This window comes from Leptonotus elevatus, chromosome 5 (genome assembly GCF_054856555.1).
Source record: "Leptonotus elevatus isolate MCC_2025b chromosome 5, RoL_Lele_1.0, whole genome shotgun sequence".
NCBI lineage: Eukaryota > Metazoa > Chordata > Actinopteri > Syngnathiformes > Syngnathidae > Leptonotus > Leptonotus elevatus.
This window is the reverse complement of record NC_141243.1, coordinates 12,938,678-12,954,536: the sequence shown is the minus strand read 5'-3', so window position 1 is coordinate 12,954,536 and position 15,859 is coordinate 12,938,678. Positions and strand designations below refer to the sequence as shown.

The 15,859-nt window shown below is 43.1% G+C and overlaps 1 protein-coding gene across 2 annotated transcripts in view; it reads right to left on the bottom strand.

The window, feature by feature from the left end:
- Nucleotides 1-2,939: 2,939 nt before the first annotated feature.
- LOC147173728 (transducin-like enhancer protein 1) overlaps nucleotides 2,940-15,859 on the bottom strand; it is a 28,329-nt gene continuing 15,409 nt past the window's right edge. Inside the window, exons 7-20 of one of the 2 annotated variants that reach the window (XM_086076173.1) lie at nucleotides 14,753-14,966; nucleotides 14,611-14,627; nucleotides 11,686-11,799; nucleotides 11,481-11,534; nucleotides 11,120-11,269; nucleotides 10,897-11,035; nucleotides 9,319-9,521; nucleotides 8,188-8,264; nucleotides 7,814-8,063; nucleotides 6,505-6,752; nucleotides 6,111-6,258; nucleotides 5,856-6,006; nucleotides 4,772-4,848; nucleotides 2,940-4,493 (exon numbers count right to left, since the gene is read on the bottom strand). In XM_086076173.1, the coding sequence (XP_085932299.1) occupies nucleotides 4,386-4,493; nucleotides 4,772-4,848; nucleotides 5,856-6,006; nucleotides 6,111-6,258; nucleotides 6,505-6,752; nucleotides 7,814-8,063; nucleotides 8,188-8,264; nucleotides 9,319-9,521; nucleotides 10,897-11,035; nucleotides 11,120-11,269; nucleotides 11,481-11,534; nucleotides 11,686-11,799; nucleotides 14,611-14,627; nucleotides 14,753-14,966 (1,950 nt within the window). In that variant the 3' untranslated portion in view covers nucleotides 2,940-4,385. Of the gene's footprint in view, nucleotides 4,494-4,771; nucleotides 4,849-5,855; nucleotides 6,007-6,110; nucleotides 6,259-6,504; nucleotides 6,753-7,813; nucleotides 8,064-8,187; nucleotides 8,265-9,318; nucleotides 9,522-10,896; nucleotides 11,036-11,119; nucleotides 11,270-11,480; nucleotides 11,535-11,685; nucleotides 11,800-14,610; nucleotides 14,628-14,752; nucleotides 14,970-15,859 lie in introns of both variants that reach the window. The other variant, XM_086076171.1, reaches the window with a different exon arrangement.

The window sequence follows — 15,859 nt, the reverse complement described above, 5'->3', positions numbered from 1 at the left end:
TTTATGACTATAGACACAAAAATCTGGAAGGTGCCGCTCTCAATGCAATAAATGTTTGGTTTCATACGCAAATTGGTAAACACTCTGGGGCTACAATGTTACTTTAAAACATATGATGTGCATTTAAGGTCTTATGATGGTCACACTTGGACCAAGAAACAGATCATTCCTATGTTTCTGTTATGAAACCCTCCCCTGCTAAAATAAGGCCTCTGAGGATGTTTATTTTATTATTCATTATGTCCCATAGCCTATAATCGTTAAATACCACTTTAAGTATTATGTTTCCATGCCTTCAATTCTTTACAATAGAGCAATGGTGAGAAGTGCACCCACGTCCACATTGTACACAGCAGTGGGAGTAGAGCTTTTTTTATGTATTTATTTTAGTTTTTTTTTTTTTTTACATGCGGTGCTGAGATAAATAGGATTAGGGATTTGGGAGATTTGGTGGGAATAATCCGTCAGCGTATCAGGGAGAGAGGAGATGATGATGAAAAGAGAACGCCGCCATTCACTGCGCCGCATTCTGAGCGCGCAATGACATTGTCTCCCTTTTTCCTCCAGGATCAGCTTTCATTTTGTCACCACCGCTGCTGTAATTGCCTCCTAATCGCCTCATGCTGCCTGTGGGTGTGTGCGTGCGCGGGTGCGACTGGGGATGGAGAATTAAACATTCGCAGTAATTGATCAGATTTACAGTTTACATGAGACAGAGCGAGAGGGAGCGGGATCTGAGAGTCTGTTTGTTGTGGGTATTAAACAGCGGCGGTGTGTTATTTAACACGCGGTTGATTTGAACAGCTGCTGCGTTGAGGTATTATCGACACGCTTCCATTCTGTGCCACGTGTACATGATGCGCCAATATAAAAAAAAAAAACAGCATACAAATCACAGAATAACACTTTTGCTAGATTTTAAAATCGGCAATTACTCTCCAAATGTGGCTTTTTTTTCCTTGCGGCGAGGGGTGAGATGCTAGCACAGAATTGTACACTCTAAAAACAGTTGGGTCAAAAAGGGACAGATCCTCTACTTGGGTCGATTTGGCCCAACTTTGAGTCAAGAAATGGGTCTTTCAGTGTAAAACAACTCGGAAATATTGGTCACATCCTTTACTTGGGTCAAAAAAAATTGGGTCATTTTGCATGAAACAACCCAGAAAGTTGGGTCGTTGCATTTTTTATCCATAATAACAGTTTTTAGAGTGTACATTCGGTATCTGTTTGAATCCACCTCCCACAGAGTCTTCTCTCATGAACATGATAATTCTGAGTGACAAAATGCTCACAAAATACGCAACGAGCAAACCATCTGGAGTTATTCCAAAATCTATATTTATCTGAGAACAGTATTAGATCATAAAACACTCTAAAAACTGGGTTGGGTCAAAAGTAACTCAATTATAGATCAAAAATGGACCGATCCACTTTATGGGTCAATTTGACCCAACTTCCTGGGTTGTTTTAAACAAAATTACAAAAAAAAAGTAAGGGATCTGACCAATATTTACGAGTTGACAAAAAAATAATAATTCTTGACTCAAAGTAGAAGGATCGGTCCATTTTTGACCTAATTGTGTATACTCATCAAAGACGCTTTGCTAGCCTAACTCGACTGTAAACGTTTTGCTCCGACCAACAAATTAGATGACGGAAAATTGTGTAACAGAGGGCCAGATATTTGATTAGTTGAAGAAACTGCATACAACACAAGAAAAAGATAAAGTAGAAAATCATATTTGGCACTTGATGCTAAGCTACCTAACAAAGTAGCCTGCAACTGGATGGTCCATAGTGTCAGTGGGCTGTGCTAAGTGCAGTGTGAAAAATCAGAGGCGGGGGGAGTGGGTGATTTTCTCCAATAACACCATTAAAAAAAAGTCACGTTTGTCATTTTTGTTGATAAAAAAAAAAGTTGTTAGGGGACCAGAAATGTAATGTCACCAATATAGCAACAAAGTCATTAATATAGCAAAACGGAGTGATTTGAACTAGAGTGTATGTGGCTGTTATGTGTACAGCGATTTCTATTTCCTTAGTAAACTTTTAAGTCACTTGTAACATCTTCAAAATTGTGGGGTAAAAAAAATGGCATAAAACGTACATCCCCTTCAAACATTTCCTATACAGTTCATACAAATTTAATGAAGGCCACAGACGGCATAATATTCTATGCCAAAAATAGAACAACAAAAGGACGGATGGTGGTTCCACTGCAGTTGTTGACTCACCTTTGTTGACGTTAATGAATGGTGAAAAAGATCAAGTTGAGGTGAAGGATCTATTGTTGGCACTGGATGAAAGGAAGGGCACAGTTAAGGGAAGCTAATGAGGGTTAATTGAGAAATATTTTCGACTTGACAACTTACATGAGGCTGGATGAAACACTCCGCATGACTCAGGTTGCGCTGGGACATCAATGAAACAAGGCCATGTATTCATGCAGCTTTTTAAATCAACAAATAGCAAAAAAAAGCCTCTAAGAAAGCTCAAAATTTCCATTACGACTAACTTTTTTTTTCTTCTTTGATAGTTCCATTGAAAAAATACAAAGCTCATGAACAGTAAGTAATTAATAAAAAAATGAGGTAATATACAAATGAAAACAAAATGTACAGCACCCTCAATATGAAATAAACAACAGCAATAAAAATAATTGTAAACGTTACCTTTGACGAAGTTCATTCAAACTGCCCGCCCGTGCTAATGCTATCGACCTAAGAGGTGCCCTGGCTAGCTCGCCGCACAGCAACAACGGATGCTATTCCCTTTAGTATACAAGCCAATTAATTATGTTTGCTACTTCCGCTTTAAGGGCAAGTTATTACATATAGTAGCTTTAAACCAAAATTATATTTTATTCTATTCGAAAGCAGAAAAAAAAAGAAAAAAAAAAAAGATTGCGCCGTTGCCAACAAAAGTCCACAAAGACCATGTCAATTACAAAAACACCATTTATTATCTAAACTTTTCAGATTAGCAGTTAAGACCATTTAGTTTTTCTTCAGCATTTCTTTTCCATGTAAAAGATGTACAAAAACACTTTGTTATATCTAAACAACGTCCCATAAGAAACCAACCAAAAAAGAAAAAGAAAAAAAGAGACATATATACATTTTTACAAACATTCAACGGACAAAAATATATTTAAAAAAACAACAACATAAGCACACGGTCAGGAATTATTGTGACTTTAAATGACGCACAAATATAAGCAACACCGATGCTTTGCCATTCTTTGTCTGGGGATAAAGTTTGATCCTCGTTCATCCGTATTCGGGATGGGCATAATAATTGATCGTCTATTGATCGTTAAGACTTACTGATTAATGGCATCTTGAAGTAACTGCGTTGTCACTATGGCAGGCAGCTTGGAAACAAAAGTTCAGAACATTCAGAGACTTTAGATGCCTATACTGAGAAAAAAAAAAGCTTATTTTTTTTATTGGGGGGGGGGGGTAGATAAGGTCCTGTATGAATAAAGTGTCTGTGAATGACTCTTATTTGGTTTTCTGTCTTTTAATTCTTTGAGCATAAGATCAGTGGTAGGGAATCATTTGAAGCAGCCTCAAAAGCTATCCATCCATCCATCCATCGGTGGGGGACACAGAACAAGCATTCACACTTCGATTCACACCTATGGACAATTTAAGAGTCTTCAATTAACTGACTTGCATAATTTAGGTGCGCCCTGAGAAACTTAACCGGGAGTGCCTGACCCGAGATGCAAGCTGAGAACTTCTCGGCTGCGAGACAGACGTGCTAACTGCTACTCCATTGGAAATATTTTTCCTCACAAACGTTCATCATATATTTTTGTTCCATTCAACTTTTTCATGAATTTAGTGTGGCCCTTGTAGGACGTTATAGAAACTGGAATAAGGTCCCCCACCCTGCTATTAGATGGTAAAATGTTGCGTGTGCCTCAGGACAATTGATGGCAACAATGGATTTGCTTGTGTGTGTGTGTAGGTGGACTCGCTGTAAGGACAGCACAGGCCACGGTGAGATGGCGTGGGCGTCTCCGAGCGAGGTTTGAGGTTCAAAGGGCAAAGAGGCAACAGGCTCTGAGCACAACATTCTCCGCCTCCGAGATTCTTCTCTGCTCATGTCCTCCTTTTCGTCTACTCTGTCATCGCTCGTTGTTTTGCAGCGATGCTCGTCTGCTTCAGTGTTGACTCCGTTTTATTAAAAATGCATGGTCCGATCGCCCGTTAAGTGAATAGAGGGCGGCGTTCTTTCAGTAACATCTGCTTTTCCCCAAACGCATGTAAAACGCTTCTGTCAGTCTTGCTCTTTTTCCAAGTGGTGACAAAGAAGGGGGGTGTATGCGATTTCAGGCTCTAAAAATGGACGGGACAGACGAGCCTTTCATCGGCGTGTTAGTAGATGACCTCATAGACAGTAGCCTTCTTGTCCCCCGAACCGGTGACGATGTACTTGTCGTCCACAGATATGTCACAGCTGAGCACCGAGGACGATTCTTTAGACTGCAGGGGGGGAAGCGGAAAAAGACACACAGCGTTTGAAGAACTCAAGAAAGTGTGATGAAACGCCGTAAGGAAGACACATGCGGGCAGTTATGGCGAGTTTGCGTGTGAATGTCTGAGTGTCAGCTGCGGCCTACAGCAGCTTTTGCGTGACTATGTTCATTATAGTCATCCACGATCTAGTGGCGCCGTATGTCACATGCAATGAGTGATATGTAATCTGTGGTCACATTTAGCGCCCTCGTAAAATTCAAGTACACAAAGTACAAACGGCATACCTGGAATATGCTGGCGCCATACGGAGTTCTCCATGCGTTGAGCAAGTTGTCCTTTCCAGTGCTGACGAACCATTTGCCTGCACAACGAGAATAGAGCGCCAATCAATGCAAGGTGTATTGAGGCAACAAATTGTTTGATATTTTGTGTTCGTAAAAGTATGTTAGCTATTGAACAGAGAAGTCCTATTTACTATAATAGCTACAATGTTTACTTAAAAGTGTTTTGTTAGCTTAGTAACAACACAGTAATTGGATGAGTTATTTTTAACTTACTGTCACAAAAAAAAAAGCAATGAGCTTGCTAGAAATTACATTTTTTTATGTCTACTGTAGATTCTAAGTCATCCAGGTCATGGCAACCCCGCACAAGGTTGAATCGAGACAACCGGACTTGTTGACTTTGTTGTGATTTTTCTTGTTTTCCCAAAAACGTTCAAAAATGAAGGCAAACTTTTTTCCTTCTTTTTTGCTACTGACAATTATCCCCAAGATACACATGCTTGCCAACAATATTTTTTGGGGGGTCTGTTAAGGCCCCCCCAAAAAGTAACTTGATTCATCAATCAGTAGAATAATAAACACAGCAATTCCACAGAAAAACAATTTCACGCAGCTAGTTCCCAAATTACAATTTTTCTTTCTTTCAGGTTTTTTCATCTATCTTTACCTACAATATATAGTGCTTATAAAGTGCTTATGTTAGATGGCAGAAGGTATAATTAACCTGTATCGCCACCTGTTGCCATTCATACAAAGACATTTTGCTGGATAACAGTCAGTCAAAATTTCACACCGAGTCATTTTCAGTACATTTGCGAGTAAAGTAGGATGAGATAATTACTTATTTCACAATATTTACAGTAGTTTTTGAGAATTGATGTGGTGTGTTGTGACATTTTTCAAATAGAAAATACTGTATGTGCCTCGGCTCAATAAAGGCCATGAAACGCTGAGCCATTGGGTCTAAAAGTACCAAGGCGCACAGACCGAACAAAAAAAATGTGATTGATCATTCTTAAAAAAGCTTTATTTTGAAAATCTGCCCTTCTACCATCAAAGTGTGCAATCTGTGCTTGTGCCTTACCGCAATAGGCGAACTGCAAGGAGAGCACGCAGCTCTCATGCAGATGCAGCTGGTATTTGTCCGGCTTGGTCACGTGGAGGACCTCCACATTGCTGCTCTCCATACCCACGGCCAGCCACTCTCCAGTCGGACAGTAGCCAAGCGAGAAGATCTGGACAGCGAAGGGAGACTTGCCGTTACTGGCGAGTATGTGACCGGCTGTGTTGGCGGTGAATGTTTTCGGGTTCGCGTGGCGGCTTTTGGCCGAGCGCGCACCTGCGACGTGAAGTCGTGCTGCTGCAGTTGACGTCCCTCTCGCAGGTCCCACGACCGGACGGTGTTGTCCAGGCCTCCGGTCCACAGCTTGGTGCCGTCGTTGGAAATGTCAATACAGCTGGCTCCGTCTGTGTGGCCCTGGAACTGCCTGCGGGGTGGGTACACACACACACACACGCACAACTTACACCAGACGCCATCACATACGACACTGTGGTTGCAAAAGTTTTGGTACAGACAGATATACCTTCAAAAGTGCAGTAATGACATAATTGGTTTCCCATTCCATGTTCCACTATTACTTTTCACATACAGTAGACCATAGCCTGTCTTTGTTTCTACTTTCATAAACCAATGATGCAATGTGTGTGTGTGTGTGTGTGTGTGGTCTTACCGAACCAGCGTCTGATTGTGCAAGTCCCACACGGCGATATTGCCGTCGCTGCAGCACGAGAAGCACACCTTGGAGTCCGGGCTGATGGCCAGAGCGTAGCACGCCGGCGCCGACGACGTGAGCTCGGCCTTGATCCTGGGAGTGGGCGTGGCCAGGTCCCAGATGGACAGTGTGCTGGCCTCGCCGCCCACGATCAGCGTGCGGCCGTCGGGAAGGAGGCGGCAGGAGCGGATGTAGTTGTCCCGGTTCTGTGGGGTAGATGAATAAATAGTGTAGGCATGGTGCTGATTACCAGTTGGGCTTGACCGTTTATACCAACATTTGCAAAAGTCAATATTTTATTAATCACTAATGCTGGCTGTCATCGCCTTGAGCTCTACTTCTCCTTTTTTCAGGGGAATTCAAAAAAGGGAACAATACGATTGGCTCTTTGCAGAGTTGAGTAAACAGCCACTTCTTTGAAGTTAATTCCTTCAATTATCTTTTTTTCTTCCTCCTGGCGATTAGAAAGGGCAGAGATTAACAGTTGCGCAAAGAGGAGAGAGGGAGCGAGCCAAATAAAATAGAAAGACACGGTGCAAACACGGATGCCTTAAAAATAGCTCAAACCAGTGATGGGACACTGACTTACTAAGAATTAAAACAAGAAGGTTAACATTTGTTTATGTATTTATTTAAACTCAACATGGTACACATTTCTTCCGTTGCAAATATTCTATATTTTGATTAAAAACAAAGTCAATTGTGGTCAATAGGGAAAAAAAAGGTTTTATTTACCCAAATATTTTTTGTCATTGTAGAGCTGTAATTTTAATAGCGCAATATTTTTTACTCACTGTTATCATACCATCAGAATCAATGCCTAAAATAGCATTTACCTGCACTTCACTTCATTTAACCCGACTGATAAATTCCTCTTTCTTAATGATCTGAATACCTGCTTCCACGCCAGGGTTGTATTGAGAAGCAGCCTGGAGGTATTTGTGACAGTGTGGCTGGGGCTCAAATTAGCGTAACTGACATCATGTCATTCTTGAAAAAGTAAACAACTTGAGAGTCCCAGCAGCTCCTCCGTTTAAGGAGTACACAAATACCAACAATTGAGCCAAAGTTTCAATTTTTCCGAAAGCCGTTTGCCAGAAACAAATAGAGGAGCAACTGGTTGAGATGTATGTTTGTATAAGGCGTCTCCCAAGTCATTCACCACGATGAAAATGACAAGCCGAACAGTTTGCAAACACTTTGTAATGGCCAGATAAGCTAGCAGTCAGCCTAGCTCCAGTTAACCAATAAACTATTCCTTACTCACCAAACAGTCAAGCTGCGACACGGGGCTCTTGTTGCCGGGGTGACTGATGTCCCACACCTTGACGCAGCCCTTGCCGCCCGTGTAGACGTGCCGCGTGGGGTTGCTGATTGTGACGGCGCAGACCACCTCGCCGTGGTTAAGCGTGTTGATCTGGCGGGCGTGGCGAGGGATGCCTGGGCCCACCAGGGCATCGGGGGGGAACGGGACTGGCTGCATCTGACCATCGGCCGCAACATGGAAGGAATAGGCACTAGGGAACGACACACAGCAAAAAGAAGCACAACGCTGATTATTTGCTTAATAGCGGGATGTGTTCAATGACCTTATATGTTCTGAACTAATTAAAAAAAACACGTTTCTGCTAAGTCACTTACGGCTTGCCACCAGGGATTCCTGTCAGACTGGGAGGCATTCCAGGAACCCGCATGTGAGGGTGCGGATCAAAGCCGACCTTGATGAGAGACAACGCAGTCACTTTATAAGCACAGTGCAAACACACACACACAGGCGCTGACAACATTTGGGTACATAAGTCTAGCGAGCACAAAGCAAACAACCACACACAATCTGAAAATGAATGACAAGTTGAGGAGTCTGTAAACACACAGACTAAAAGCTGCCATTACCTTTCCAATACACACACACGCACGCACGCATCACCCAACCTGACACACAAACAGCTGCTGAGTACACACAAGCAGAGTTACGGCAAACTGTTGCTCAGACACAGGCACCACTTGACTGAACCAATTTAAACAGTGTAATGAACGCTATGCAAATACGGCAATGAGTGATGAGCTTGTTGGAAAATAACCCTCCCACATACAGACTAAACAAATACACGGAGTAGCAAAATGTCAAAATGTGTTGTAGGTTAGCAATAGATGACTATTCTTTATTTTATATATATATATATATTTTTTTAAATCACTTCACCTTGTTAAATGTTTGTTCAATGAAGTCAACCCGGAAAAAAATATTGCTAATAATATGTTCTATGCAGCCCCACTAGTCAAAATACCGTATTCTGGTTAATATTGCGTGGAATACGAGTTAAGCGGCAAAATACAGCAGCAGGCCTTTTTGCTACTTGCTGTCGAGTGAAAATGACATCACAGTTGCTCAGGTAACAACCAATCACAGCTCAGTTTCAGAAAACAGGGTGAGCTGTGATTGGTCATTGCCTGAGCCCAAAGCAACACTGATGTCATCTTCAGTCAACAGCAAGTGGCAAAATGGCCGCCCCCTCAGATGGATAAAAACGGCTGGGTTTTGCTTCATAACTCATATTCCACAAATGTAATATTAATCAAGATGTCATGTTTGGATTAGTGAGGTCACATATAACATAAGAAATGTTTAAGGTTGATTTCCAGTTTAAAACAAATATTTACCGTAATTATTACTACTGCATTAATGTAGGTTAGGGATAAACTACAGCACATTATGACGGGAAATCCGGGACTCTCAGTAAACCTCAGCTTAATCACAACGGTCCTACTAACCATTGGCGAGCGGCCATATGCCGCCACCGCAGCGGCGGCGGCGGCGGCGCTCATCTGAGGCGAAATGTTGTGCAGACCAGCAGCGTAGGCAGCGGCGCTGGCCGCCCCAGCCAGCTCGCTGTTCAACCCTGCAGCGTGAGGCAACATGCTGAACGCCCCCGGGTACGGGCCGGGCACCGCCAGAGGAGTCCTGAGACCTGCAGCTGAGAGGACACAAAGAGCGCCGATAGTCTGATATAAGAGCCGTGAAATTCGAGCCGCGGCTATTTAAGGTCAAATGCCCTTGTACAGTAATGTGACACGATTGAAGGGTAGGCTGCAGTCAGGTTCCCGTGATATTGTACCAGCAGGGAGGTACAAGCTCAATAAATATTCATCACATGCATGCTGATTGAATACCTTAACCTTCAACCTGAAGCAATTAGTGATTTCAACTCACTAATATTAATGAGCGCCCACTGTGATCACATGATCTACTCGTGTGTATGCTTAGTGAGGCAACACATCCCGCTAATGACATGAAAACGTGCAAAACAATGATGAATCAGTAAATGAAATCTACACGGAGGTAGTTTTAGGGTATTTATTTACTCAACATGCATCTATTAGGGATTTAGTAGATGAGAATAATTCCATCCATCCAGGAATTTGGTTGAGTTTGAGACTACCGCCGATGACTTTGGTAACACCATCTGTAGTTGCGCAACAACTGACTGAAGTAAAGTTTGAGTGTAAAGTTAAAGATTTTTCAATTACTTTAAAAGACTTTGCGATCAAATTCTCGCAGATTGCTAAATAAATGTATATCATAGCAACCAGTTCATGGTGTATCCCAGTTCAGCAAATGAAGATTGAGAAATGTAAACCTGAATCTACATTAGCCATACTCAACAAATTCAAATATTAGATGAGTGGCACTTCAAAGCCCTTTGAAAAGCAACTTAAAGGATTAAGTGCCATTTTTTTTAGGGATATTGTAATTTAGTCACGTGTAATTTAGGAACCCCGACTGTAATGACAGGTTTGCTCTATATTATTTATTTGGTCGTTACCAACGCAACTATGAGATTCATTTTTCAAAAATCATTTCTACTTCAAAAAGCATTTTGTAGAAACTTTTTGGGACGTACGCTGCCAATGTAATTTACGTCGCAACGCATTCAGTGCGTACTGACGTAGAATGGCGGCCGGCTCTCTGCCGAGCAATGTGAAACGCCTATAAAGAAAGCAAGGTAAGCCTCCGTAGCGTTCCTAAAGGGACGATCAAAACTCTGGAATGTGTCTGGTGAATGACGAGAGCATGGCGTGGAGGAGGGTGACTGTCCCGATCGCATGTTGTTTCTTTAGGAACGCTACGAGGCTTAACTTGCTTTCTTTTGTAGACGTTTCACATTGCTCGGCAGTGAGCCTGCCGCCATTTTACGTCACTACGCGTCCAAATAACGTTTCAACTGGAAATGATTGAACAACCAAATAAATAATAAAGAGCAAACTTGTCATGACAGTCTGGGTTCATTTTTAGATTATTTAAAGATTCACAGACACTGAGTAATAGCTTTGTTTAAAGGAGAAACGTACTAGGTGGGTGCGGGATTTCCATGGAGAGGGGTTTTGACAAGCTGGGCCGGACACCAGGTGTGGAGCTCGGCCCTGGGGTACAATCGCCTCTTGGCGTGGGTGTGCTTGACTTGAGCCCGGGTGTGCCTGCTTTGTCTCGCTGCCACACAGACAAAACACAAATGTTATGTTAACCTTCGCAGGTTGTGATAACTGACAAAAAGAATCACAACAAAATCCGAACCATTGCCATCTCTTTGGATTTGAGGGAGGAGGAGCTCGCCGACGATGCGGTCGAAGCGGGACTGCAGGGGTCCTTCTTGAGGAGGCGTGCTTTATCCAAGCCGTTCTCTCTAGGGGAGGGGAGTGGCGTGCCGCGAGGCGAGGGTTGCTCCTGCCCGAGAGATAACCATCCGTATAATTAATTACCGGCGAGCAGAATTCCTGTAATAAACCTGTTAGCATTCAAGGAAGATTCCCACGTGGGCTGTAATGAATGTCAATCAAGCGAGGGCCATGTCTCCACAGCCTTGTAATGAAGTTTTGCATAAATCGACTTTTAAAAAAAGATCTTTGATGAAAAGGAGTGGTACAAATGAACTGACCTCATTTGAGACATCCACCACTAAATTGTCATCACTTTTCTCTCCGTCACTATCCTGCAAGGACAAACAATCCATTAGCGCCACATCAAATAACCCAAAGGGAAATTCATGAATATTTAAGTGCAAATAAAGCATTTGTTTTTCATGACAGTGCCGAGGTAACAAAAGCGTCACTGTGTTCCACCGAACGACAAGTGTGTCTTACGTAGTGGCTTGAGTCCTTGTCCTCCACTTTGCGCTTCTTGTTGTCGTTTGAAAAGTCGGGTCCGTTCCGTCGCTTGTCTGAGTTGCGGAGGTTTTCGGGCAGCAGCGAGTTACTCTGCATGACGGTGACAGAAAGGAGGTGAAGACAGAACAGTTGAAACGATTCGTTAAAGAGTCGACTTTAATACTCATCAGCGTTCAACGGTTAAAGTCCACTGATCACGTATTTTTGGCATTTACAGACACATTTACAGAGGAGTTTTGACTCGCCCGTTTGCTACCATCACCGGACATACTTGCTGTTTTTTGTATTTACAGCCGACAAATGTTCTTCGCGGCAATATTTGATGTGACTTTAAATTTACAACAGCGTCAGTGAAAGTCATTGAAAAGACTACGGTGCAGAGTTCCGTCATAAACTGACGACGCCCTGCATGAGAATGCTACTGTAAATTTAAGACTAGAAGTTCAGTGGACAATGACGCATTTTAGTGCGGATTTTGCCAAGCCCAGGAGCGAACTGTTTTCAACTGTTCCGCTCCTGTTTAAATCACCAACGTCATGTTAGGCATTTATGACATTTTATGAACTGCATTTTGAAGTGTTAAATCAAATCTGCACAAAGCACTCTGATCGGTTTTAAGATCGGCTCTGCTCAAGCGCACACCCTCATCATGCAAAAGCACGACATACTGTAATGCCAATAAGTGATCAACGGTTTTGCAGTTTTTGCTCATAATATAAATCTATACTATTATAGCTTGTTTGACTTATTTCACCAAATTTTACCTGCTTTCACCAATGTATTGACCTAAATTGCAATCATGCAGAGAAAATAACTTTTGTGAGTCACCCACACAACTAGTGACAAAATACTTGCGTTTTTAACGGTACATTACACACATGTGTACTATATTTGTTATGTTTTTCAGCAGGACTTGCCATTTAATGGTTATTGCGGGACACTATAAACCTGTCTAGTTGTGCGATTTCCAACTACAATCCGGTGGGAACACGTCGCACTAGACCGCACTTTCCGACTAATGACAGCCACTCTGCTCGTGTGTAGAACAGGTTAGAAAAACAGAGCGGGCTTATTAGCAAATAGGTTAAGAGCTCACAGGAGCGCGAATTAAGCGGCCACACACACAGACACACACCTCTGAAGTTGATGATTATATTAAGTGGCTCTTAAAATCTAACCACGCTGCCTCTCCTGGCTGTGTGTATGTGTAGAGATGTGTGTGCGCAATGTGTAATTGACTGTGAAAGCCTATGTGTGTACTGCTTGCATAACGCTTGTGTGTCCCCCAAAGCACACATACACACACACACACACAAAGCCCCCCCCCCCCCCCCACACTGCCTCCTGACCAACGGCTCCTATTGTTAATGGATTAAAGCTTCATGTCGAGTCCATTATAGTCTCAGCTTGTCAATGAAATGTGCATCCAGCATACACAAACACACATGCGCGTGCACACATCAAGTAGCAGGGTGGGAGCGCTGACAGAGAGGGCCGAGGTGCGGGGGTGGGGGATAAATGAAAGAGGAAGAGGAAAGGGAGGGGGTGAGAAAAAACAGGGGGAGTGGATGAGGAGATTAGAGGACAGAGAAGATGGAGGAGAAAAAAGGGTGATGAGAGACTAGGGTGGGGGAGGGAGCGGGGTTGGAGCTTGACGGGCAGAAAATCTGCATTCTACCAAAGCCCCCAACAGTGCCCCCACCCCCAATCCCGCTCCTGCCCCGCCTACACCTTTATAATAGGGTTTTAGTGGGCTGAGCGCAGAAGCGCTGACCCACAGAACATAAGCAACCCCCTTCCCCTATTTTCCTTTAGTATAAGACACACACACACACACCCCCCCCCCCCCCACACACACACACGCACAAGTGTCATATGACTGCTGCACCTTCACCCGTCCCCTTTCCGAGCCCTCCCCTCTGAGTGGTGGCGATATTAAACACAATGAGAGTCTTTAAACACGGGATCAGGGGCAGTGGGAGGGGAGGGGGGTTATGAGGCGGGGGTAATCTGCTCACTGAGGTGTTAAATAGGCACAACAATGCAGGCGAGGCTGGGCTGGAGGAGTGTGTGTGTGTGTGTGTGTGTGAGAGAAAGAGGGGGGGGGGCAGAGAGAGAGAGAGAGAGAGAGAGAGAGAGCGCTAAAAGGCTCATTTGGCAGAGAAAGGAGTTCAGAGTGGCTCTAGGGCAGAACTAAGCAAGCAAGCAAAGCTCCCCCCATTCCCCAAGAGAACACATAAACACTCACACGTGTACACACACGTACACGCACACACACTGTTTGGCCGTCAAGCAAAGCCACAGATGCCGGCTAGGTGTGAACGCACGGTTAAAACAATTACGAGGCATCGGCATGCTTAATGTCACAGTGAGGCGAGCTTCATTGATCCCACGAGTAGGAAAAAAATGGGGAGGAGGAAGTTAAAATCTTACAGAGCAACAGGTGCACTTCAGCTAGAATGCAATAAAGTTCCCGTTTTCACTCAAAGGGGACATCTGGAAAAAATATTGTAATTGGTTGAATCTGTGGAGTCCTTGTCCACCCATCATGTGACATTAAACAACCAATTTATTATATATATATATATATATATATATATATATATATATATATATATATATATATATATATATATATATATATATATTATGAGCTGCCTATTTCTGAAAATGTTGCCATTTGCATGTAGCACCAGGACTTCACAGAAGCACTATCACGTCCAAGCCATAAGGTAAGCTGAGCTGCAGTTGTCAAAGGGATACACCACACGCATGCTTGTTAAGAGAACTGCAATTCTTAATCCTTTGTATATTTTGACAGAAAAAAATGATTTCCTAATAGCACTGGTTGCTGATTAAAACAAAAAAAAAAGTGTAATAACTGTGAGCAAATGTACTTACTGTGCCGGGTTCCCGATCTGTTGTGGTCATAAATGTGATGCCATGGAGTAAAAAGAGAGAGAAAAATAGAGAAAGGGTCAATAACGGTGGGGAATCATCCACAGTGGCTTGCATGTGAAATTGAGGAATAATCAAGCAAGACCTCTCAAGTGCTCGGGTCCTCCGGGGTGCGAGTCAGGTCCCGAAAGATGTGGCTTTTTATCAGCACCGTCTTTCCCCGCAAGATGCGGAGGCACGGCGCCGAGTGCTCCCGAGAGCGCCAGCAGGCTGGCCGAACCGCCCAGCTGAGAGGGGTGCAGGCCAGCGGGGTGAGGTGTAAGGGGCACAGGGGCGCCGCTGTGGTTGTGTGATAGATGCTGCTGTTGGCAGAGACGGACAGAGGCCTTAGTGATGCAAGAGGAGATTGCCTGCATGATTATAGTACGCTTGTTTTAGTGTGACAATAGGTATTTGGGCTGAAAAATTGATTGAACTAAAATTTACATCACAATGTAGTAAAATGCAATTTTTAGATAAAGAACAGATATTTTATATAGTGTCTAGATATAAGTTTAGTGCTTATGTGCAGTCCACGTGTTTACATCAATGTTTTATGAAACATGAAAAGCTGAAGCAATGAAGCCACATATTTCTTTGTATAATATTTGTAATCCGATTTACAGCGGCTGTGTCCGAATGTAACCCCTCATGCACTACATAGCCCTTCACTATATACAGTAATTTCTGGACTATAAGCCGCGCTAGCTAAATTTGGGGAATACTACACATATGAGCCGCACCGACTGTAAGCCGCAGGTGTTTTTAATGTCATCGCACCGGGTTCCCGCTACTTTATTTTCCATAACAAGGGTTCAAATAGTCTCACTCTTGTTCTGTCTCTCCTACTGTATTTGGGCTCACTTAGTTTGTTTTGCTCTGCCTGACGTTCTTGTGCTTCCTTTATAGTGCGCCCCCTTGTGATCTGATGGATAAGCCGCACCTTTGTATTAGCCGCAGGGTTGAAGTGAAAAAAAAGTAGCGGCTTGTAGTCCAGAAATTACTGTAGTGGCTTAATATGTAGTGCCCTCATTCTGTTTGGCGATTCGGACAGCAAGCTCACTACTTTCTCCTTGTCGCATATCACGTGACTACCGTAACTCTTACGACGCAACAGCGCATAAATCACCGACTACCATTATTGTGAATGAAAAAGTTAATAATAAATCCCATATTGTCTATTGGAATACAGATAAATGTATTGCTTGTTTAT